At 47.0% G+C, this 25,146-nt stretch overlaps 1 protein-coding gene across 1 annotated transcript in view; it reads right to left on the reverse strand.

The window, feature by feature from the left end:
* The window catches only part of LOC123757256 (axoneme-associated protein mst101(2)), an 80,466-nt gene that overhangs the window by 19,395 nt on the left and 35,925 nt on the right, over positions 1-25,146 (reverse strand). Inside the window, exons 7-10 of the mRNA XM_045740779.2 lie at positions 12,759-12,943; positions 12,107-12,319; positions 7,670-7,805; positions 6,192-6,377 (exon numbers count right to left, since the gene is read on the reverse strand). Coding sequence (XP_045596735.2) covers positions 6,192-6,377; positions 7,670-7,805; positions 12,107-12,319; positions 12,759-12,943 — 720 coding nt within the window. The remainder of the gene's footprint in view (positions 1-6,191; positions 6,378-7,669; positions 7,806-12,106; positions 12,320-12,758; positions 12,944-25,146) is intronic.

The raw sequence follows: 25,146 nt of genomic DNA on the forward strand, positions 1-25,146 counted from the left end.
GTAATTCCTATACCCAGGTGGTTCCTCCCAACGCTCCCACCCTCCCGACACCACCCACCCACCCCCTCCTCCACCATGCGTCTAGAGCCAAAGGCAGATGGGATTAATACGGTATGGTCGAATTTTCATCTGGCCAAACCAGCTTTTATAACCCCAGCGGGGTTATAGTACTGGCAAGGGCGATGACCTGTGACGCTTCACTGCAGCTCGCCCTGAATGATACGCACTCACAGTAACGCCTTAATCTGTATGTGTTTCACTTCCACTGGACCCCTTGTGTTATGTCTCTATTGACCCTTGGGTCATCAATATAATATTCCGTTTCTTTTTTAAACAATAAACCGTTTCTCTCTCCTGGAGAAAGCGGTTTTGCAACAGCGCATCCCACAGGCGACTGAGAGTTGGAGGTGCGTACATCGGCTATGGTTGCTCGATCAAAACTGAGGCTACCCTCGGGCCTGGGGCATTCTGGGATTTTTTTCCAAAATGCCTGCCGCTCACTGACGGCCTCAGGCATCCAACTCGTACACAACCAACCTCGTGCGCGCGCTTCGAATGGGTACCAAAAAAATCAGAGTTTTCTAGGCCCAAGAACTAAACAAGAGGGCTTGGGCCGCCCTCTTGTTAAGGGCGGCCCAAGAGCCCTAAACAAGACCCAGCCAGGTTCGAACCCGGGACGGAAACAGATGAAACGGCCTCCAGATCATCAGGAACCAAACCCATCGATCTGGAAAAAACCACACCCCTGGCAAGCAGACAAGCAGACCGACTGGGAGCCCACACCAACCAGCTGTCGAGGTAGGCCAGACACCGAATCGCAAGCAGACTCAGACAGGGGACCAAGATCCGTAAAGATGCGTCAATACACCAAGTACCAATTACAAACTAGGGAAGGCAACAAAAGCGGCAAGCCTGAAGCCCCACCACCAACTGTGCCAGTCCCGGAAAACTGGAGAGGAACATGCCAAGAATTGACCTGGAGGTCCAGGGCCACCATCCAGGCACCCGGCCCCAACAGAAGCCAGACAGGAGACAACAGTCCTCCGACGAGGGCATAGAATCCAGTGCGCAGACTGAAGAAGTCCAGAAGAACCACAGATTTGCCAGGCCCATGTCTGCACACAGCAGAGAGGATCCCCAGAAGGATGGGGCGGATCCACCACATCCAACGCACCCACTAAGATAACAGGACGAAGCGCAGGGGAAGAAGTCCACCCCGCCAGCCCTGAACCCCCCAAAGGGGAAGACGACGTCCGCTGCTGCCACCAGAGGCCGGAAGACAATCAAAAGCGCTCACTAACTGCGGGACCATGCGAGAGTCAACAGAGCAAGCTGCTCCCCTAGCGCCCCGTCAACAGCGAAGGAAACAGAGCCCCTTCCGAAAGAAAAAGTATACATATACACATACTGTATATACATAAATATTATGTATATACACATGTATATATAAACACATACACATATAAATACATGCACACACAAGGTGTATTACACACATGTGCACACACACACACAGTGTACACATGTACATGTACATGTGTACACACACGCGCGCGCGAAAAGAAAATTACAAGCCGCCGACCAGTGGGCAGAGAGCACCATGCCAGCCAGGCGAAGAAGGCACAAAACTGCATCAAAAGGCCCACCTCGACAACAAACCCCAAAGTCCCAGCACGACCACAACACATGCCAAGACCCAAAAAGATCAGTCTGCAAGCCAGGAAGACCCCGGAACACCAGAAGGCAGAACTGGGTCACACATGAAGAGAGAGAGCCCCCTGAACTCACAAAGGGGGCCCCAAGAGGAAGAAACCTCCAGAACGAAACCAAAGAACCCAACAGAACCCGGAATCGAACCAGGGGGAGCCCAAACCACCACATTTGCCGGTGGAGATACACCACAGAAAGGCAAAGCACAGCCCCAGACAGAACCCTCAGGGAAACGATCAAAACAGACCGAAAACCGAGGGACAAGGTGTGGGAGTAAGCATAAGACAGGGACACTGAGCCCAAACCCTAGGGGGCCCAGACCCAAAACAGACAAAATGAAAAGGTGAAAAAACTCGAAGATGCTCGCTCGCACACCCAGGCGCATGTAAACAAACCGCAACGCCGCCCTGGTGGCCACGCCGGGAAACCGGCAGAAGAAAATGGCCACCAGAACGGAGGGCTGTGACCGACGCAAAAGATACGAAAACATGCCTGCAAAAGTGGGAAGCAAGCAGACTGGATGGGCGAAAAACTCCGCCCAGAAGCAGAAAACCCAGGCAAGGGCAAACCATCCCAGAACTGCTAGCAAGCATCCCCACAGCCCCGGGAACCTGCAACAGAGGCCCTAGGGCAGAGCCGGCCTCCAAGCCCTCCGCCCTTAAAGAAAAGGAAGAGTCCATTGGAAAGGCAGCAAGAAAGGGCCGCTGGTAAGACCCAGAAGCCTTGGCAGGAGGAACAGGCTCGAAAACCTCCATCCTCAACCCGAACGGGGCAGCCCCCGAAACCGCCCGAGTCTTTGCCCCAACTAAACCTCGCCCCGACCCCGAAACCCGCAGATGGTCCGGATCCGGGAACAGGGAGGGAAAGGGAGCGAACAGCACGTAACCAAAATGGAGCGGCCCTGGGGCATCCGAGTGGGAAACCAACCTAGCATGTTGCAGCAACCTAACCTAGCTTGCAACACGGATGCCGCCTGTACTCTGAACAGTAATAACATCAGGAGAGTACTGGAGAACAACAGAGAATCTTTCTCGCAAGACTCAAGACTAATATAACATACAGCGAGCATAAGAAATATTGCCGGAACAACCGTGGACATCTTCAAGAGAAAACTGGACGGTTTTCTAAGAGAAGTTCCGGATCAGCCGGGCTGTGGTGGGTACGTGGCCCTGTGGGCCGCTCCAAGCAACAGCCTGGTGGACCAAACTCTCACAAGTCGAGCCTGGCCTCGGGCCGGGCTTGGGGAGTAGAAGAACTCCCAGAACCCCATCAACCAGGTATCAACCAGGGTGAAGGTGTCAGTGAGTGACCCAACAGGCAACAGGACAGAGGTAAAAGTGGTGACTGTCACTCGGAGACAAGGGCACAGCAACCAACGATCCCGTACAAGACGGGTTGGAACCCGGAACACACATTCAATGGTCCACCGAGCCCAGACAGGGGTTTCCAGGGCCCGAAAGGCTGACTGCTACGGGAAGCCCAGGCATGGTGTTGCTAACCGGTTAAGAAACCCAAAAATAACAAGAGGGTAGAGGACAACACTGAAAACCCCTGCGACGTGTACAATCACGGGTACCTAGCAGAGGGCCACCAAACACTACCAGTGAAACTATAGCCACACTAGGCAGACCCCCACCAGGCAAATGAAAAGAAAAACCCCGCAAAAGTACACCATCTCCAGAGGCAACAGGAACCGGTCGCCACTTAGGTGTCAGGTCGCGCAACACCTTGACGCCCTAATCAGCAGAATACCAGTCCCTACCCTGGGCCAAACAAGGGCCCCAAGCCCCAGCTGGCCCCAAGGGCGAGGCAAATGCCGAGCAGCAAGAACCTCTACGGGAATGGTGCCCGAACGCCCCAGGGAAGATAACCTTGTCACACAGGGGTAGTTCTCACAGGGCACTTAGGGAAGGAATCTCCTAAGCGCATGCAGCCCTGGTACTGATGAGGAACACCTGGCCACCGCACAACACAACACACGGCAGTGAACGCCACACAAGGCAAACACCGCCTTGGAAACCGAGGCTAGAGAAGATTCTATCCCGGTTGACATTAGCTTACGAACTTATGTTAGGCAGCCGGCACGGTGAGGTCCGAGGCTTCCCCCTTCCCCTCTCGGGGCGGGGAGGGCTGCACGGACGATCGGCGCTGCAGTAAAGTGTGATGTTTGCTTGTTTCCTTGGGATTGTAGGGAGTTTTTACCTCTCTGTTCAGTTTTTTGTTTTAGTTTTTTACCATGTGGGGTTTGTTTTGTTATGCCTACCTTTCTGGGTGCCTAACCCCGGTCGATAGCAGATAAGGAAAACCCCAACCACAAGGGGGTTTTCCAGGGCCATTGCTCCCTGAAACCTCTCTGAAGGGGCCAGGTTCTGGCGCTGGTCCCTGGTAGGTCTGAACTCCTTAGCTATTGTCCTGGTCTAATATAACATACATTAGCCCGATAAGCTCCAGGGAGCCGTAGGGGCTCCCCACAGAAAAAGTAGCAAACGAGCAAATGCCACACTGCGCTGCCACGCCATTTTCCATGCAGCCCTCCCCTCGCCGGGAGTGGGGAAGGAGGCGGACGTTGATTCTGGCCCCAGAATCTGTACAGTTGTATAACTTAGAAGTATCCTGCTGTGTGTATGGCATGGTGGTCAGGGGGAAATTTGCGAGTACAGGGGCTGCATGCGCTGAAGAGTTTTCTTCCCTAGGCTGTGAACATTGCGTACCAAGTAGTACTTGGTACGCAATGTCACAGGGGTTCAGCTTTAGCAGCTTCCCTTGTTAGCTTGGGACTAGCCAGTTTTGAAGTACCTTGCCTGGGCTTCCCGTAGCAGTCAGCCTGCGGGCCCTGGAAATCCCAATTGGGGCTCATTAGACCTATGGATGAGTCCTCCAAGTTCCAGCTTGCCTTGTGCGAGTTCGAAGGTTGCTGTGTGCTCTTGCCTCAGGGTCACAGTAACCGTTTTTGCCTCCATCATGCTGCCTGTTGGGTCAACGACACCATTGACCAGGAATCTTGCGAGTCGTGCTCTCTGCTTGGTCTCCAATTTACCCATTATGAAAACATTGATATACGGGTACATGCGGCATCCACATTGCACTGCATGCGAGGTTTAGGTTGCTGCAACACACTAGATTGGTTGCCCACCCAAATGCCCCTCTTTGGTTATAGGGACCCGGACTTAGGGGTGTTAGTAGCCTCGAGTTTGGTTCCGCCTGTGACCCTAGTCCTTTCCCCTGTTGTTCGTCCTGCTCCCGGCTCCCAAATGTCTTGAGGGGTTTCTGAGTCAGGGCAGGGTTTAGTTGGTAATGAGACTGACAGCTTTGGGGGCTGCCCATTCGGGTTGTGGACGGAGGCATTTGAGCCAGTTCCTCCTGCGGAGGCTAAAAAAGGGTTGGGAATGAAAACTTAAAAGCTCCCCAAAACTCCCAAGCACCAAATGCAGACGAGTAACCAGGGAGAATCATAGTATCAAGCAGGTATTAAACCATAAGGCCTACCGTGGCATGCCGATAAGGTTGTGCAAACAGTGCACTCCCCCTCCCAATCCCAGGAAAGATAGCATGCCCAAGATAACTGGAGTATCTGATGAGGGGTGAGGGAAGGGTGAGGGTCACCACAAGTGAGGAGATTTCTTAAGGGAGCATATCAGGGAAGATAACCCTGACTGCACAAGGGTAGCACTTAAGGAGCATCCAAGAAAGGGAACCATGAGCAGATGCAGCATCAAGTGCACAAAATTCTTGGATAATGTGACACAAAACGCGCAAGAAACAGCCACAAAGGCAAACACGTCTTTGCAAAAGACAGGAGACTGGAACTAGTGTTCAGAGAGGGCGACCAGATACTGCCTACATCAGCAAAGAACTGGAGATGGAGCAGCCGGATGACCCTGACTGCATCCCTCCCTCCCTCAAACAAGAGGTGGTGGGGAGGTGTTAAGTAAATTCAGGCTAGTTTCACAAATTTTCAATAGTTTGTTTACTTTGTTGGGGGAAGTTCTTTTGGCTGTTTGAGGCTCCAGTATAACTGCTTTGTAAGCTCCACTGCTTTAACCAAGTTGTGGTCTATTTTTTTCACTGAGTTTCTGGGTGCCCTTCCTTGGTGATGGCAGACATAAGTAAATTTTTACTAAATTTTAATTTTAACTAAAATTATTCATGGTGCCACTGCTCCCTGTGCCTCTCTGAGGAGGGCCAGGTTCTGGCTCATGGTGCCTGGTAGGCCAATAAGAACTCTGATATGATGGCACCTTGTAGTATCAGCATAGTAAGTTCAGGGAGCCACAAGGGGTTCCCCACAGAAATATTCAACAAAATTATATAGTATTTTTTTTTAAAGATATTTCAAATATTTTTTATGAATACAAGAAAATAAAATATAGGAAGAAAAAGTAAAAAAAGTAAATGTGATCCTTTGAAAAATTTATAAAAGGAAGAAACTTAAGATAACAAGGATTTAATTTTTGTTATACTCTGAATAAAATATATCTAACCTTCTTCAGGGAATGTCTTAAAATATTTTAGCCTTGCACCATTTTTGTCATCAGCAGCAGCCTCATCTTCTGGCTTGTCTTTGTTATCTGCAAGCTGCACTCCCCCATACCGAGTACCAATTGGCAACTGGGAGCAGAGTCTTACTGCCTTGTGTGGGTTCAAGATCTTTAAAAGTTGATCATATGCTGAAAAAAAAGTACAGTCTTGTTAATTACCTCAGAAATTGTTCTGATAGTATACTCGTTTAATACGGTATGTACATTATGTTGCAAGTCCATAGATAAGATGTTAGATTTAAAATATACTGTGTGTAATTACCCAAGTGACCAAGTGTAGATACAGGATGAGAGCTATGCTCTGTTCATCCAACAGTGATTAGGTAAGGCTTACCATGAGCTATGGGATGGGAAAGCTCTCAGCCTGCTGTTAGAACATGTTTATGGACTTGTGGCTTAGAAGATAGATAGATAGAGATTATATATATATCTATCTCTCTCTATATATATCTCTCTCTCTCTCTATATATATATATATATCTATATCTCTCTCTCTAATATATATATATATATATATATATATATATATATATATATATATAATGTCGTACCTAGTAGCCAGAACGCACTTCTCAGCCTACTACGCAAGGCCCATTTTGCCTAATAAGCCAAGTTTTCCTGAATTAATATATTTTCTCTAATTTTTTTCTTATGAAATGATAAAGGTACCCATTTCATTATGTATGAGGTCAATTTTTTTTTATTGGAGTTAAAATTAACGTAGATATATGACCGAACCTAACCAACCCTACCTAACCTATCTTTATAGGTTAGATTAGGTTAGGTAGCCAAAAACGTTAGGTTAGGTTAGGTAGGTTAGGTAGGTTAGGTAGTCGAAAAACAATTAATTCATGAAAACTTGGCTTATTAGGCAAATCGGACCTTGCATAGTAGGCTGAGAAGTACGTTCTGGCTACTAGGTACGACATATATATATATATAATAATTGTTTAATTTGTGTATAGATTTGAGTTACTATTCATTGATAATACTTGTATAATACAGTATTATACATTGTTGTATTTAATAGATTTGTTAAATTTTGGCTGTTGTCTATTTTTTAATTATTAGTATTTTATAATATACTGTACTGTAATTTGTAAAACATTATATAAGTGCAAAAGTGTTAAGTTTGATTAAAAGATTTTTAAGCAATACACAACAGTTTACACTTTCATTAAATGGATTATGAATGATAACACAGCCACCTCTCAACACGCTGCCTCAGTGAAGGCTTGCACGCAATCCTCACTTGATCAACATTTGTATGTTCCACGGCCCAATTTGTACCAAATAAATTTGTTAGGACCATCCCGGAATTCGTTAAGGCTGGGTTCATTGAGGTGGGGACTTGTGTGTTAGCGATATGCATCTAACAGATACAAAAAGTGCGTCATGAACAAGAAATAAAAATGCCTTACCTCGATTGTTGTTTTTATCTGCCATCCATAAGCACCCCATGACACGTGGTTTTAAAGTCTTTGTTTTCTTCTTCATCTCCTCCTCAAATTCTGCTTGCTTTAGCTTAAGTTTCTCTTTGTTCTTGCTATCATCATCCTGTACAATATTAACACATTAAATGTTTTATTAGATTTGAAAGGAACGATGAAAAAGTAAGCATGTTTAAATTGGGACAACACTGTGTTTAGACAAGGAGTCCCAAGATTACAAATGGATTACTCTCTCATTATTATATATTTTGTTACACGTTTAGTACACAGAATAAAATTTCCCAGACAATGTTATATATGAGAGTTAAAGGGCTCGGAAACAAAAAACCAGTGTTGAATGTCATGAAACGCCATTTTCTGGGCGAGTCCTGGAGGCTCCCCAGAGCTATGCCGGGCTGGTGTGCATATATTAAACCGTGGCAACAGTCAATCGATAGAGTTCTAAGCCTATCGGGGACCAACACCAGAACCTGGCCCCCCTCAGATGAGGCTCGAGGAACAATGGCTTATAGACACCCCTGTGTAATTGGAAGCAGTCTATGTCTGCCATCTACCAGGTAAGATACACAGAAGGGCAGGAATTCCAAAATAAACTACAGTTGGTTAAAAATTGCAAACTGAAAGCCGAACTAGCCAACAGAACTCTCCAATCGAAAACAAGCAAACAAGAATGACAACTACAGCCGCTGTGCAGCTGTCTGTGCAACTTCCCCCTTCCCGGGTGAGGGTAGGGGGGCTCCAGTCCTCCCATGCCGACTAGCCAACCCCAGTTCAGCAGTCGACTATAAAAAAACGCAAAAACAAAGAACCGGCGACCAGAGGAAGGGATGATGGGGAGCCTCTGGGTTTCAAACAGAAAATGGCGTTTCATTACATTCAACGCTGGTTTTCTGTGGAGAGCCCCTTCGGCTCCTAGGAGTTACCTAGCCAAAGATGAAGGAAAAGAGGGGGACTTACCTATGAGGCGGCCACCACTCGTTCCTCAACTCGAAGTCGAGACAACTGGCTGCAACCTGTGACCCAAGGCTACACACGGCCGAGAAGGAGCAGGAAAATGAATAAGGTACCGTGCAGCCACGACCCTGTTCGATCTCCAAAAAGCCTTGTGCCAGAATGTCAGCCCAGGACATATTACCAAAAACAGCAGCCAAAGCCGTGAACTTACGAATGTCATGGGCACGGGAATAGACCGTAGGCTAGCAAGACCAAATAATCCTGCGAAAAGAAAGGCCTGGGGGGGGGGGGAAGACACGCTCTGGAACAGTAAAGAAGGGAAACCGGGTAAACCCAAAGCGCATCCCCTGCCAGAGGCCGTAACGCACAAGGAACAGCGAAGAGCCAAAACCAGACACCAAACATGATGCACCCCTGGCTGAACCAACCATGCATAAACAACCCAAGGACCCCTCCAGAAAGCAGCAGTCTCATTCTTCGCCAGAAAAGGAGATGGCTGCAACCGAACAAACCAATCATCAGGAAAAAAAAGACCCAAACGCTTCGGCAAGGAGAACCGACTCGAATGCCTCTGTCGCCACCCCGGAAGGGGCATCCCCCAAGACTGCCCAAGTCTCGAAACAATGCCCCGACCCCGAAACCCTCAGACGTTTCGGAGCCGGACGCATAGGAGAACCAGATTGAACCACAGCAGGGGAAGGACGAGGGGGCTGCGGACTGAACCAAGGCCAGAGCAACCAACATCCATAAGTCCGGGTCCCTATAACTAAAACGGGGCAACCTTGGGGCTTCCAGGTTAGCAATCAACCTAAACATAACATGCAAGGTCTGCGCTGCCTGTACCCGAATAGCGACATCAGTAGATTGGGTAAACTGAGTCACGAGCAAGTAACAAAACTTGCAGGACTCTGTTGAAGGTGTCACCAAACCCAGCAAGCAACATGACGGAGGCAAAGAATCACTCTGAGACAAGGGAATAGAGCAACCCTCAAACTACACAAAGCGAGGGGGAAGGGGGGGGGGACCCAAGGGTCTCATCCATCGGACTCACGCACCCCTGTGGGGATTCCCAGGGTCCTGAGACGTAACTCATGGAAACCCAGGCAGGGTACTGCTAACCGGAATCCAAGTCTACCAACAACTTTCTAACAGCTGAAGCCCCGGGACGTGTACACTCACAAGGGCCTAGTATAGGATACCACCAGAAATACAGATAATCTTATAAGATACAGGGGGCAACCAAGCAAAGGCAGACCCCCACACTATGCAGGGAAAACAAAAATAAAAATAAAACCCTGCAAGAGGACAATGTACCCAGGCGGAACAGAGCCGGCCGCTATGAGAGGTGACAACTAGCTGTGCAGTACCCTGGGCCCCTACCAGTGCAGACTGCCTCTTACCCAAAGGCGAACAAGGGTGCCAAAAAACACCCCCCCCCCCCCCGCACACAAAGGGTGGACGATAGCCGAGAAGCAAACAACCAAGCAAAGGCAGAACCCAAGGAACTTGTGGAAGGCAGCACCAAGCCCAGTACTTACCAGGCAGGTAGCCCTAGGCACATGCAGCCCGAGTACCGAAGAATTACTCCTGGCTTGCGCACCACCAAGGAACAGTCCCCTCACCATTAGGTACAGAGCTGGAGACAAATCAGGAATCAGAGCACACGACTTCAGTCTCAGAACTGGGATTCTGGGGCTCCCCCTTCCCCGGGAGGGGAAAGGGGGAGCTGTGCAGACGGCGGCGTGGTGACGTCATTCTCGTTTGCTTGTTTTTTGTTTTGGGAGTTCTGTCCACTAGTTCGGCTTTCAGTAGCAATTTCTTAACCAGAATAGGGGTTTGTTTTGGGATGCTTACCTTTCTGGGTGCCTGACCCAGTCATTGACAGACATAGAATGCTTCCAACCACATGGGGGTTTCTATAGGACATTGGTCCTCGTGCCTCTCTGAGGGAGCCAGGTTCTGGCTAGTGGTTCCCGGTAGGCCTAAGAACTCCATTCACATTGACAGATGCCAAAGTCTAACATATCCATATCAGCCTGGATAAGCTCTGTGGAGCCGTAGGGGCTCCCCTAAGAAATGCAGAAAAGCAACAAAATTCTTCACAAAGAATTTAAGCGCTGTCGTAAATACGAGGGATACACAGGTAAACAAACTGAGTGTGCCTCGCCCCCAGCACCATGTGCTCGTTCGACCCATACGCCTATCAACAGACGTCATCTTCCAAGTAAAACGTCATATACCAATTCAAATTTTACGATGAATTTGATGTATACCAAGGTACCACCATATATATATATATGTACTGTATGTAATTAAACAGCAGCATTGTGACTATTATCAATTTTCTTATGGATATTTTATCATTTTATGCAAAAATACCATCTGGAGGGTGAAGAAACACTAGATCACTTAATCTTTCTCTAATCGTTCAATGTTTAGTCAGCAATGTAACATTTTCAGTAATACACACTGTTCAACTGACACAAGCATACTGAGCTTACAAGGAGAAATCTAGATATTTGTAAGTGTGGGTATTCCTCAATCTACAATTCACCTAGCCCCTTTAATTGTTGGGAGCGCTGAAGGATATAATTAATACATGAAGGTTGTGTTGATTGACCAAACCAGTGAGCGATCTGAACCTACTGACAAAATGACTTGACTACTGATGACTGACAAATCCATTCAGTTTCAAGCGTAAAACAATGGAAATGAATGGAAAATTTGTTTGCATTCAAAAGTATAGCTATGAATGCATTACTGCATCGATTGCAGAAAATCCATTTAGTAAATTCAATGAAAAAGAATATAGGACTTGAAATCAGCATACTAAGGGTTATTCACATGCTCTTTCATTACTCCTTTACTCTTCTTTCTAGAGAAATCGGGACACCAAAGAAATTTATAAGAGTAGAGCGACACGACAAATATAAGTAAAAGCACCACTGCCAACAACTTTGAGGCAGAGTTCCTGAGCTAGAGCTCTCCCCCCATTGCTGTAGATAAGTACACACACACAGGAGGAAAAGTTAGTATGGAGTACTAGCATTGTAATGTAATGCACAACTTTAAGGTTATCCTTATATCCCAAGAAGAATATTATAAGTATACAGCATACAATTACAGATACTAAAATATATAAGAGTAATACCTTCATGCAACATAGGCTATAGCTTTACATCAATAAAGAAAATTGACAAAAAAATAAGAAAGACTAAGAAGAAAAAAGAAAGAAGAAAGAAGAAAGAAAGAAGAAAGAAAGAAGAGAAGAAAAAGAAGAAAAAGAAAAGAAAGAAAAAAGGACAAAGAAAGAAAGAAAAAGAAAGAAAGAAAGGAAGAAAGAAAGAAAAAAGAAAAAAAGGAAAGAAAGAAGAAAGAAAAAGAAAAAGAAAAGAAAGAAAGAAAAAAGAAAGAAATAAGGAGGATATATGTGATGAAACAAAGTATTCTCACCTCAGACACAGCTTCAGCTTGGGCATCCTCTTCATCCGACCTGCCTTCATCGTCTGACAAGTAGCCGTGGGGAACAAAAAAGTCATTGTCTACCTCATACTGGTCCCCGTCACCTTCCTCCTCCTTCTCTTCACCTTCAGAGTCACTTAAGCTTTCGCCCGTTTCCTCCTCTTCCCAATCATCATCACTGTCATACTCATAATCAAATATTTTCTGAGGGCAGATAAAAGAAGTAAAGAATAAGGACTCAGATACCATAGTAAAATCTAATGAATATAATTGCAATACGAGTCAAGCACTTTTATTGCCATATTAAAAAACAAATGACACTGACGAGACTACAGAATTACACAAAGACTAGAAAGCGCCAAAAAGGTTGAACACAGTTTGTCGATGAGCAGTAAAAGGTGTATCAAATATCAAAACAAAACCCATTATGAGAAATTAGAAGAGTTGAATTATTGTATAATATCAGTTAGATTGTACCAGAGGTAATGTATACAAATAAATAAAAACTTTTATATCCAGTAGTAAATAAAGAAAATAAAAAATGAATTAATTTTCTGTAAAATGATAATATATATATACACTTGAAATATACAGTAAACTTAATTGACAAATCCTTCCAAACCATGACTTATACTGTGCTTACATCTTTTGCAAAAGGCCGTCGAGCAGATACTGAAGAACTATTTTTATTCCAAGTGCCCCAATATGCAGGTCTTCGATTCTCACAAAAAGATAAGAGCTTTCCCTTTATATGCTTGACTTTGGTCATCCTTGCCACTACATCCTCTATCATGCCATCCATGTTTTCTAGACCATCCTCCTCATCTTCTGAAAAATTAATAATTTATATTATATAATTGATTATATTTTGTCATCTTAAGAATTATCATGATATACCAGGTTTGTATAACAATAATGGTACTAGTTATAATAACTACACACACACACTAATTTTAGCTAAGCGAGAAGGTGGTGGAGGCCAAAACTGTCAGTAGTTTCAAAACATCATACGACAATGAGTGCTGGGAAGACGGGACACCACAAGCATAGCTCTCATCCTGTAACTACACTTAGGTAATTACACACACACTAGTGTAACGACCAGACAAGCAAGCCTCTTCTTCCTCTTCCCTTTCTTATTATTCCTTTCTCCCCTCTCCCCTACTATCCCAGCCCTTGGCTAGTGGTTGAACCATATACGGTTAATTGTTTTCCCCTAGATGGCAAGCGCACAAGGTTTACTGCCATTTCAAATTACAAGAGAGGCCTGTTACTTCTCCCCCTCGGTAGGCCAGACTCGGTAGTTCCAGTTTGTGAGAAAACCCCACCTTATTGAAGTTTTATAGCTGCATTGGCCAAGGGTCAGGCATTGCTTGTCATTGCCTGAGAGTGCCAGGACCTTAACGCCTGGTTTAAGCTGACTGGGTGTAGGCCTGGAAATAAGAGTGGAGTTTCTAGGGCAAGATGAGCCTTAGTAGGTGGAGCCAAACTTCACCTTGAAGGATGGAGAGCAAAAGATCTTTAGCGTAATTTGGACTAGTGCTAGAGGGGGTGGAAGTATTGGCCGGGAGGCCACATCACCACCTATGCAGAAGCAGTGATAAAGGTATTTGTCTGCGAGTTCCGTGTACAATTTATAGTTCATTACTGCGCCTCTAAAGAATAGGATGTCACTAGCTTTGGGTTAATTAATTTGCATTATTAAATAGTTAATTATTTTCCTGTGTATTTTATTTTTTTTCCCTTAATTAATTCAGAGATATAAATCTTAATTTGATTTGGACATACCTGTGATCTTATGAGCATTTTTATGAGTACATATTCCCCATGTAATTCATGAAGTAAATGCAGAAGGAATTCTATTCACCCAGTACGTATCTATAGTTAGTTTAAATTCCCTAAGCACTCTGTGTTAGTTGACTGGTCCCCCCCAGCCCCCCCTTTGACCCCTGAGTCAATTAGCCTAATTATTAAGGTTCTAGGAGGAGCAGTGGTGGCATTTATTTATTTTGTAAGAGTAACCTTACCATCCATCCAAACTGTAAAGCATTGTCGAGATATCTTTAACATCTCTACCTCCCCATTTCCCCTTCCTGTGTCCTCCCTTCTCCTACCACCCCCTACCTGAATTTCTCCCTTTCCTTGTCATCCACACTCACCCCTCCTGCCCTTTCCCCTCATCCACCCTCTCTCCACTTTACCCTCCATTAGCCCCTCTTCCCCTTCATAAAATATATTATGGAGAAATGAAATTATTTTGTACTTAACCCTTAAGCTGCTACAGCCTGGGCTGTAAATGCGGGTATAAGCTGGGGCTGGGCGAAAAAAATATTTGAATTACTGTATGTGAAAATTAATATTAAATGTTAAAACTAATCTCCATCTTATTGACTTCAGCGTCGTGAAAGTTTCATCCTAATATTTTGAGAAATGGATTTTAGACCAATTTTTGTAAAACGAAGAACATTTTGTTGATAAGGAGAACAGCTCCAATAAACTGGAACTGATGGATAATGCAGTAATAAAGAGATACAAGCATCTATCCAATGCACAAAAGAAGAATAGTAAGAAGTGTCCACAAAGTGGATATGCAGCTGGTGCCTTTATAGCATTGCTGAGTAACACATAATAACACCAATAATAATAAGTATGTTATTGTACTCTATTTTGGTATATATCATAAAAATACATTGCCCAATGTTAATATCTTTCACCAATGTCCAAAAAATATATTTTTAGGTGTTTTTTTTTTTGTCTCCTTTAAGTATTATCTGATTTTGTTGTAACCTCAACATCTGGAGAATGCATACCCATCCCAAACTATGTGAAGATAGAATGAAATTGGTCAACAAATAAATCGGTCACAAATGGTAGAACTTGGTACTTTAAATTTTTGTTGGTCAATTTTTTCAGATTTCAAACTATTTTCTTTGTCTCTTTAGGTTGTTTTGATGATTAGGGACTAGATTAGGGCTTTATCACTTATATAAAGTATACAAGGGGGGGGGGGATTTTTTTTACAGTAAACTAAACTGAAAACCTATATTCTAAATCTATGAAAATGAAGATCATATGCTATTCTGAGAGCATAACACAAAATTAACAATTGGTGATATTTTATATTTTTGCACCCGATTTGACAATTTGAAGTTTCCAATATTCAATTTTATAATTATTTTTTATTTTCTTATTTTTTAAGTTACGTTTGTGATCATTTGGACAAATTTGCATGATTTGTTGAAGTTTATGCACAAAAAACCAGCGTTGAATGTAATGAAACGCCATTTTCTGGGTGAGACCCGGAGGCTCCCCGGAGCTTTACCGGCTGATATGCTAATGTCAGACTTTGGCATCAGTCATGTGTATGGAGTTCTAGGGCCTACCGGGGACCACGAGCCAGAACCTGGCCCCCTCAGAGAGGCAAGGGGAGCAATGGCCTATAGAAACCCCCGTGTGGTTGGAAGCATTCTATGTCTGCCATCGACCGGGTCAAGCATCCAGAAAGGTAAGCATTCCAAAACAAACCCCTATTCTGGTGAAAATTGCTACCTAAGCCGAACTAGTGAATAGAACTCTTCAACAGAAAACACGGAAACTAGTATGACGTCATACGTCACCGCGCCGCTGTCTGCGCAGCTCCCCCCTCCCCGGGAGGGGGAAGGGGGAGCCCCAGACCTCCCACGCCGGCTATCCACCCATCAGTTCTGAGGCTGGATGTCAAAACACGCGAAAAACGCCGACCGGAGGGAGGGAGGGTTGCCGGGGAGCCTCCGGGTCTCACCCAGAAAATGGCGTTTCATTACATTCAACGCTGGTTTTCTGGGGGGAGCCCCGTCGGCTCCCCGGAGCTAACTACCCACAGAGGAAGGTCAAAGGGACAAAACCGGGAGGCGGACACCACGCACCCCCCAAGGAGGTGAGACAACCGGCAGCAAACGCCAACCCAAGGCGCCACAGCCCCGAAAATCCCGGGAACAACACGAGAACCACGAGCAGCAAGGCCCCTGCACGAACACCAAAAATCCATGCCCGAAAGACTGCAAGGCCACGTCGCCCAGACGGCAGCGAGAGCAGCGAAGCCACGAACGCCACAGGCATGAGGGAAGAACACAGGCAGCTTAGCCACAAGAACACGGCTGACCACCCGGGACACCATCACCCGCGAACCGGGAAGAACAGAACCGGATCAACGCAAAACGCGCTCCGGACCCAAACGCCGTGGCACGCAAACAACAGCAGAGGGCCGCCACTGAACACAAAAACGACACACCCCCGGCCCGACCAACAAAGCACCAACAAACCCTGGACCCCTCCAGAATGCAGCAGCCCCACCCCGCGCCAGAAAAGATGGAGACTGCTGCCATCAAACAACCAAAACGCTAAAACCGAAGGAGCAAGAAAACACAGCGAACCGACCACCAGAGGCAAAGGCCCAAAGGAAAGAGCCGACGAAAAAACACACCGGAACCGAAGGGGCACTACCAACCGAGGAGAAGACAGAGCACGCTGACCAGAGACCAGGATGGTGCAAGCGGCGCACGAACAGGCCGGAGGTGAAACGACGCACAAGACAGCTGACTAACGGTGCAGAAGCAACACCAAGACCGAAAGCAAGCTGAAGCGGCTCCGCCTGCGCCGCACGAAAAGAGGCGACAGTATGTGGCAAGACGACGGCCCCCAATCCCCACTAGAAAACCAAGCCGAGAGTAAACCAAGCCAACAAGAAGGACCCACCGAAGAAGGGACAGGAAAAGGAAGGACCGCCAAAATACCCCATACTGCCGCCAAGAAGCACGCAGGTGGGACACCTACCACGAAGCCACCCGACCACCAACCGGAGGCGAGACCACGAGGCAGAACATAAGCAGCCCCGACAAGGCCCCCCCGAGCCCAGGAAAAAGGCGGAGCCGCGAGAAGATCTCGGGCGCGACCACCGAAACCCAGGCGGCACAAGGAGATGGAACGTCTGCCGAACAGAAAAACTCCGAAGCATGCAAGCCCGCCAGGAGTTCAGAAACGACGGGTCCGACGCGAGACATCGCAAGAACCCCCCCCAAAAAAATAAAACAACAACAACAACCGGCAGGGCAAGCTAGGAAAACCAAAGAAGGCGGAAGGGTCGCCGCCAGAACAGGACCCGAACCAAGGGGCCCGAACAACTGCAACAGACCGAGACAAAGAAGCACATCACAGGACACAGGCTGACCAACGCCTAAGAACACACTCAGAACATTCCTGCTGCAGAAGAGGCAGGAAGAAAGAGCAGAAGCACAAAAAAAAAAAAAAAAACCAGGAGAACAACCAGGGGTGGACAATCAGGCAGGGACAAAAACCCCACGCAATCCCCAGGCACAAAACGGCAGCAAAGCGCCACTCCACAACCGGACACAGGAACAAGGACACGCCACCGTGAAACACGGTACCAATGCTCACGTGCAGCAGCAGCAGCAACAGGCACCACTGCAACATGCAACATGTAAATAGCAACTCCCCTCTGCAAAGGCAGAGAACGGAGCAGGCAGACCCCAGACAGGGCCAACGGAGACACGACAAAACCCTGCAGGCCCAGAAACCTGCGCCAGGCGACCGACGGCGGAGAAACCCCGCTCGATACCTGCTGGATGAGGTACTGGGAGCTCTTTTACACCTCAAGCCCGGCCCAAGGTCAGGCCAGACCGGCCAGAGGATGGCCCACCAGGCAGCTGCTAGGAGCAGTCCACCGGCCCACATACCCCCACAACCAGGACGGGCCGGAACTGCCATACGAAAACAGGCCAGTGCGCCCTGGAAGTCCACGGACGAACCAGCAAGAAGGCTTATGCTCGCAAGTAGGTCGTGTAACAAGCACAGACCACTGATGGTAATACAGTGTTCCCCAAAAGTGCCAATAGCACCACTGCACTCCACTGGTACTATCCCGCAAGTTCTACCAGATAGGCGGGACCCAAGAGCCAGAGCTCAAATCCTGCAAGCACAGCCAGGAGCCTCACCAGGTGAGTACAGAACCAACCCTACAACCCCCACACCTCACAACATTAAAAAAGGAGGGTCCCCTGAACGACTGTAGCATGGGTTGGACATGCACAGGAGGGGGACAGGAAGGGGTGATAAAGGGACAGTCACTGGTGTGCGAACGGTCTCAGTCGTACAAAATTATACCTAAATAAAGACAGGTATATGAACACCGCCACATCCAGCGCCCGGCCAAAAGACGCCAGACCGCAGAAACTCACCTGGCGAATGGTGGCTCGAACTTGACACGACTCAACCGTGCCCAGAAGAACTTGGGAGCACCGCCAGGTGAAGACGCCAGAGCCGGACCCGCAGGAGAACAGGGAGAGGCGAAGGAGGCGGTCCACACCCATGACACAGAAAACCGCGGTGTCCTCCCCACAACTGGGAACCAGGACACCCCTGGCGCAAAGGGGCACATACCGCAGCCAGGGAGAAGAACGAGAGGCGAAGCACTGTAGCAAAAAAGGGCGCAAAACCCCAGCACTGAACCATCGCCCAGACCAAAACAAACTCCACGGCGCATGCGCATAACACGCTGGCCGAACCGCACACCCTCCCTGCGGGAAGGCGCCAGCCAGGACTATTGCACGAGAAAAAGAGCCAAAAGAGGAAGCAGGAACAAGAAAACCGGCCAAAGAAGCAAAGAGCCCAAAAAAAAAGGGAACCCAAACGGGCGACAAGTAGCCCAAACGGGCGACAAGTAGCCCAACCGGGCGACAAGTAGCCCAACCGGGCGACAAGTAGCCCAACAGGGCGACAAGTAGCCCAACAGGGCGACAAGTACTAGGAGCCGACAGACGTTCCAATAATGCGGGAAGTAGCGAAAAACCTTCCCGTACCCTCGAGAACACAGAAGCCAACACTAGTCCCGAAGGCACACGAAGGCGCAGGCGCACCCGAGATCAAAAGTCACGCAGAACCCCATCGAACGGGGAAACATGACAAAAACACCGTCCCAAAAAGCGGGGGAGGAAACATCCACCCACAGGACGGAACCAACCGACTCAAAGGCCAAGGAACCGAGCCCGGGGAGGGGCCGACGTCCAACAGCACGTACGGCGAGTGGGGAGGAAAAACCCCACTCCGCGTAACCACAAGCCCCGCCTAGAGGGGGATAAAACCCCCCACGGGGTCTAACGGGGCCAAGGCCCCCCAAGTCAGCCCCTCCCCAGCCCCGGGAACCTACACGACAGGCCCCGGGGCCGAGCCGTTCCCCCAAAGCCCCGGCCGTACCAGAAAACCGGGGCAGCCGTGAAAACACTAAGGAAGGGAGCCCACTGGCAGACTCATACAACACGGCTGGAGGAACAGGCCCAAATGCCCCCGTCACTACCCCGGAAGGGGAATTCCCCGAGACTGCCCGAGTCTCAACACCACCAAACACCCCGCCCTGAACCTACAGACGGTAAGGAACCGGATGCAGGCAGGAAGGGTGAACCAGGGGAAAAACGAAATACAACGGGGCAGCCCCGGGGCTCCCGGGGAGGAAACCACGAGAACGTTGCCACCACCAAGGCTCAAGTGCAACGCCCCTGCTGCCCGCACCCGCTTTGTTAGCACAACTGGGTAACCGAGCCACAACGAGCAACCAAACTCGCAGGACACCGGGTCGAAGGTGTCACCGACCCCACAGGCAGCAGACGGAGGCAAAACAGAGAGTCACCCAGAGACAAAAGGTGAGAGCAACCCTCAAACTCGCTGGAAGCGAGGGGGGGGCTCTGGGGTCACATCCATCGGACCCGCGCGCCCCCAGGGGTTTCCCAGGGTCCCGAGCGTTTACTTTAAGAGGACTCGCGCTCAGGTAATCCCAGGCAGGGTACTGCTAACCGGCACCCAAGCTACCAAACAACTTTCTAAGAGCTGAACCCCCGGGACGTGTACACTCACGGGGACCTAGCAGGGGGTACCACCAGAAATACTCAGAACACAAGGGACACAAGGGGCAAGAACGAAGGCAGACCCCCCCCACCAGGTATATAAACAAAAGAAAAAGAAAACCCCGCAAGAGGACAGCGTACCCAAGCGGAACAGAGCCGGCCGCTATGATTGGTAAAGACAAGCTGCACAGTACCCCGCGCCCCACCAGTGCAAACACTGCCCCTTACTCTAAGGCGAACAAGGGAGACAGAACACCCGAGCACACAAAGAGCGGCCGAAAACCAAGCGGTAAACGGCCAAGCAGGGGCAGGACCCAAGGAACTTGTGGAAGGTGGCCCCAAGCCCCAAGGGCAGTACTTACAGGGCACCTAGGGAAGGGAACCCTAGGCGCATGCAGCCCGAGTACTGAAGAATCACACCCGGCTCACGCACCACCTAGAAAACAGACACCACACTCTAGGTACAGTGCTGAAACAACCACTGGAGCCGGAGCACATAACCATTGCCTATAGCATCAGCCGAAGAACTGATGGGTGGATAGCCGGCGTGGGAGGTCTGGGGCTCCCCCTTCCCCCTCCCGGGGAGGGGGGAGCTGCGCAGACAGCGGCGCGGTGACGTATGACGTCATACTAGTTTCCGTGTTTTCTGTTGAAGAGTTCTATTCACTAGTTCGGCTTAGGTAGCAATTTTCACCAGAATAGGGGTTTGTTTTGGAATGCTTACCTTTCTGGATGCTTGACCCGGTCGATGGCAGACATAGAATGCTTCCAACCACACGGGGGTTTCTATAGGCCATTGCTCCCCTTGCCTCTCTGAGGGGGCCAGGTTCTGGCTCGTGGTCCCCGGTAGGCCCTAGAACTCCATACACATGACTGATGCCAAAGTCTGACATTAGCATATCAGCTGGTAAAGCTCCGGGGAGCCGACGGGGCTCCCCCCAGAAAATTGAATTTGAGTTTGAGCAAGTTTGGGAAATTGAACTCGTGGTACCATCAAGTCCGGTCGTATATGTATGCCATGCGCAGTTTAACCCTTAGACCATGCAATACACACACAGACGATAGGAGTAACTTTACCGAAACCACTCAATAGGGTATACAGTACAAGAAAAGGGTATACAAATCTGTACAATCATTTATAGATGATTGAGGCTCTAGCGCACGATTTTAAATGTTCCATGAGGGATAGGTGCAACTATAGTCCAGCCACGGCCAAAAGTTAACAGATGCCACCTAGAAATAAAATCATGGGCAACATTCCCGAGAGTGAGAGGCTCAGTACTGAGCGAGCCACCAAGGCTGGCGCACACAGCATGAGCTCACAGCACTGCTGTTCAGGTTGTGACCACAGCATCGCCTAAAAATGTCAAAATATATATATACATGCTATTATTTAGCGATGATAATATTACAGAAGAACCCTGACTGTGATAAAACTGATCAGGATTCTGACAATAGCAGGATTATGGTGATATTTAGCACTGGGCTCCATGGTGGGAGTAGTAGTGCTGAGGGAGGGGAGGAGATGGCGTCGTCTTCTGACTGTGTTGCCACCTTTTATTGACTGGACTTGCCATACAAGCTTAGTGGTTCGCTATCTTGAGGTTATCTTGAGACGATTTCGGGGCTTTTAGTGTCCCCGCGGCCCGGTCCTCGACCAGGCCTCCACCCCCAGGAAGCACCCCATGACAGCTGACTAACACCCAGGAACCTATTTTACTGCTAGGTAACAAGGGCATAGGGTGAAAGAAACTCTCCCCATTGCTCCATGGTGAACTATGGTTTTTGGCTATGGTGAACACAAATGTAGATACTTATATATAATATGTGCATAGTGTAATAACAGCAATAGGAGTATGTTGGAAGCCGCCATTTTTGTGAGGGAGGTGTGTCGCTGCATGACATGTCATGTTGTGTACTGGTGGCCACTATGGTCTTTGGGCACCATACCAGCTTATTTGTACAGATATGGTGAGTAAAACATGTAGATACTTATATATAATGTGTTTATATAGTGTAATAACACCACAAACAGTATTGTTGGAGGAGAAATATTAGTAGGTCTGGCTACTTTTTGACTCTCAATACCAACTTAGTGGTTCGTTATGTAAACAGAACATGCAGATACTTATATATAACTTGTGTATATAGTGTAATAACAGCAAAACTATTTGTTTATTGTTTTAAGAACATAACAATTGGATCACTAATATGCACACCATTTTGAGTACAGCAATGGTTCACACATTTTATTATATAAATATATCACAATACACACTATTGAATAATATTACTGAAAAAAAAAACAATCAGACATTGAAATAATTAGGTAATAATATCTTTGTGGCAACTCACGCCTGACAGCTGGGGGGGGGGGGGGAGCAGACCTCGTCTGGTGCTTGCTCTGTCAAAGCCTCGTTTTTGCCGAACTTCCCCACCCTATACGGCCAAAATATGCCACTTACGATTTTTTTTCCTGTGATCAGGGAACACAAATGAACACTTTTATAAGACAAAAGAATTTTTTGGATTTTTTGTTGTTGTTGCGCCTATGGGTGTTGAAGGCCAAAAGGCCCTTAGCGACCTAAAGGTTAAGGGTTAAAGAAATAATATTTTCGGAGGACAGAAAAGTCTTTGGACATATGAATATTTTGCATTTGACCAGAATTGAATCGGGAAGAATTGTGGGGGGAGATGGGGGGTAAAAAATAATTAACAGTTCTTACATCATTTAACTTAGACCTACCCTGACCAGCCCATGTTTGTGTCATATCCCAAACCATTTTCCCTACTAAGTTCGGTAGCACTAGCCCCAAGCATGTGGCCTCCAACTCTGAACACTACACCACACTCATTACACTAGTGGGGTAATCTGACATTGCTCGGGACTGTGTCTGCATCTCTTCTGTCCTATCTGTATTTTTCTGTTTATCTATCCATCTATCTACCCATTTAGCCATCATTATATCGTTCCCTGTATCTATCTGTATATCTACCCCATCCATCTATCTCTCCCCTCTCTAATTATCTTTCGCTGTGTCCGCCTGTACAGTAATTACCTAAGTGTACTTACAGGATGAGAGCTACCCTCGTGGCGTCCTGTCTTCCCAGTACCCTGTCGTATAGCGCTTTGAAACTACTGACGGTTTTGGCTTCCACCACCTTCTCACTTAACATGTGCCAACCGTCTACCACTCTGCTTGCAAAAGAAAGCTTTCTAATATTTTTGGCACCTGTTTCCTTAGCTTGAATCTGTCCTCTTGTTTGTGAAGTTGCCAGTTTCAGGAATTCTTTTGTCAATTTGATAAACTCTCTTTATTATTTTTAAAGTGGTGAACATATCGCCTCTTTTTCTTCTTTCTTCTAGTTTTGGCATGCTTAATGCCTCTAGTCTCTCCTCATAGTGTTTTTCAGTCACATAAGACATTTTATAGCATGCCATTGCACCTTTTCCAGTTTAGTTTATGTGCTTTTTAAGATTTGGCCACTATATAACTGCTGCAAATTCCAATTTTAGTCTCACAAAAGTCATGAACAGTTTCTTTAGTATTTCACCATCCATATATAATTAAAAGCAAATGCTCCTTTCACAATGTTTTTGTGTTCCTCTGGCGACAGCTTACTATCCAAAACAAAACATAAGTCGTTCTTTATTAGAGTTCTGTAATGCCTTTCTACATAATTTGTAAGATGTGTGGTCTATTTTCTCCAGTTCCACATTCCACAACATGGCATCTATTCCACATTGAATTCCATTTGCCACTTGAAGCTCCAAGTACTTAATTTATCTAGATCAATTTAAATGGCAGTGCAATCGTTTGCATCTCCTATCTTCCTGAATATCTTAGCATCATCCACAAACATGGTCTGCAGGATCACATATCCACCACAGCCCTATTGGTCTGGCACTTCTTGAAGAAAATGATCTAGTTTTCTCTTGAAGATGTCCACAATTGTTCCAGCCATATTTCTTATACTTGCTGGGAGGATGTTGAACAACCGTGGCCCTCTGATGTTTATACAGTGTTCTCCGATTGTGCTTTTCACTGGCTCTATTCTGCTATTTTGTTCATATTGTTCATTCCGGTATGTTTGTTATTTTACTGTGTAGATAGATTTAGGACCTGACCCTCCAGTATTTTCCCATGTGTATATTATTTGATATCTCTCGTCTCCTTTTTAGTGAGTACATTAAGAGAGCTTTGAGACGATCCCAATAATTTAGGTGCTTTATAACGTCTATGTTCTCTGTATCCCTCTATTTCAACAATCTCTCCTCTGAAGGGGCAAGCGAGTACTCAAGACAGGACAGTACAAGTGATTTGTATAGTACAACCATTGTTATGGGATCACTGGGTTTGAAAGTTCTCGTAATCCATCCTGTCACTTTTCTGGCTGATGCAATGTTTGCTTGGTTATGCTCCCTAAATGTTAGGTCGTCGGACATTATTCCCAAAACCCTTACATACTGTTTTCCTACTATGGGCAAATTTGATTGTGTTTTGTACCCTATATTATGCTCAAGGTTCTCATTTTTACCGTACCTGAGTACCTGGAATTTATCACTGTTAAACTTTATGTTATTTTCTGTTGCCCAGTTGAAACCTCTTAACACTAAATGGGCGCAAAATCCATACATAGGCGATGGGGGTTAACTGTCATGGAATGGAGAATATTATACATAGGCGTCTGCAGGTTCCGTGCACGTTTAAAACATTCCGTGGCTACATGGGGATCACACCAGCTTCCTCTGGGCTCTAGTAAACTGATGCCATTTAAAACAAAAATCGTGGGCAACATTCTTGGGTGTGAGAGCCTCAATACTGAGTGAGCAACCAAGACTGGCGCACACAGCATGAGCTAACAGCACTGCTGTTCAGCTTGTGACCACAACATCGCCTAAAAATCTCGAAACATATGTATGTAATTGGTATTATTTAGCGATGATAGTACAGTACAATCTCGAGTGACGAGTGCCTCAATTGGCGAGCATTTTGAGTAACGAGTGCCCAGATTGCCGACAATTCGTCTCGTATGGCGAGCGCTCGTTTGAATAATGACAACACTTGTTATTCGTTATTCGAATAACGTGGTGGGGTCCCACTGCTTCTCGCACATTTTCGGACGCCTCTGACGATG

The sequence above is a fragment of the Procambarus clarkii genome, chromosome 13, assembly GCF_040958095.1.
Source record: "Procambarus clarkii isolate CNS0578487 chromosome 13, FALCON_Pclarkii_2.0, whole genome shotgun sequence".
In the NCBI taxonomy this organism is placed as follows: Eukaryota; Metazoa; Arthropoda; class Malacostraca; order Decapoda; family Cambaridae; genus Procambarus; species Procambarus clarkii.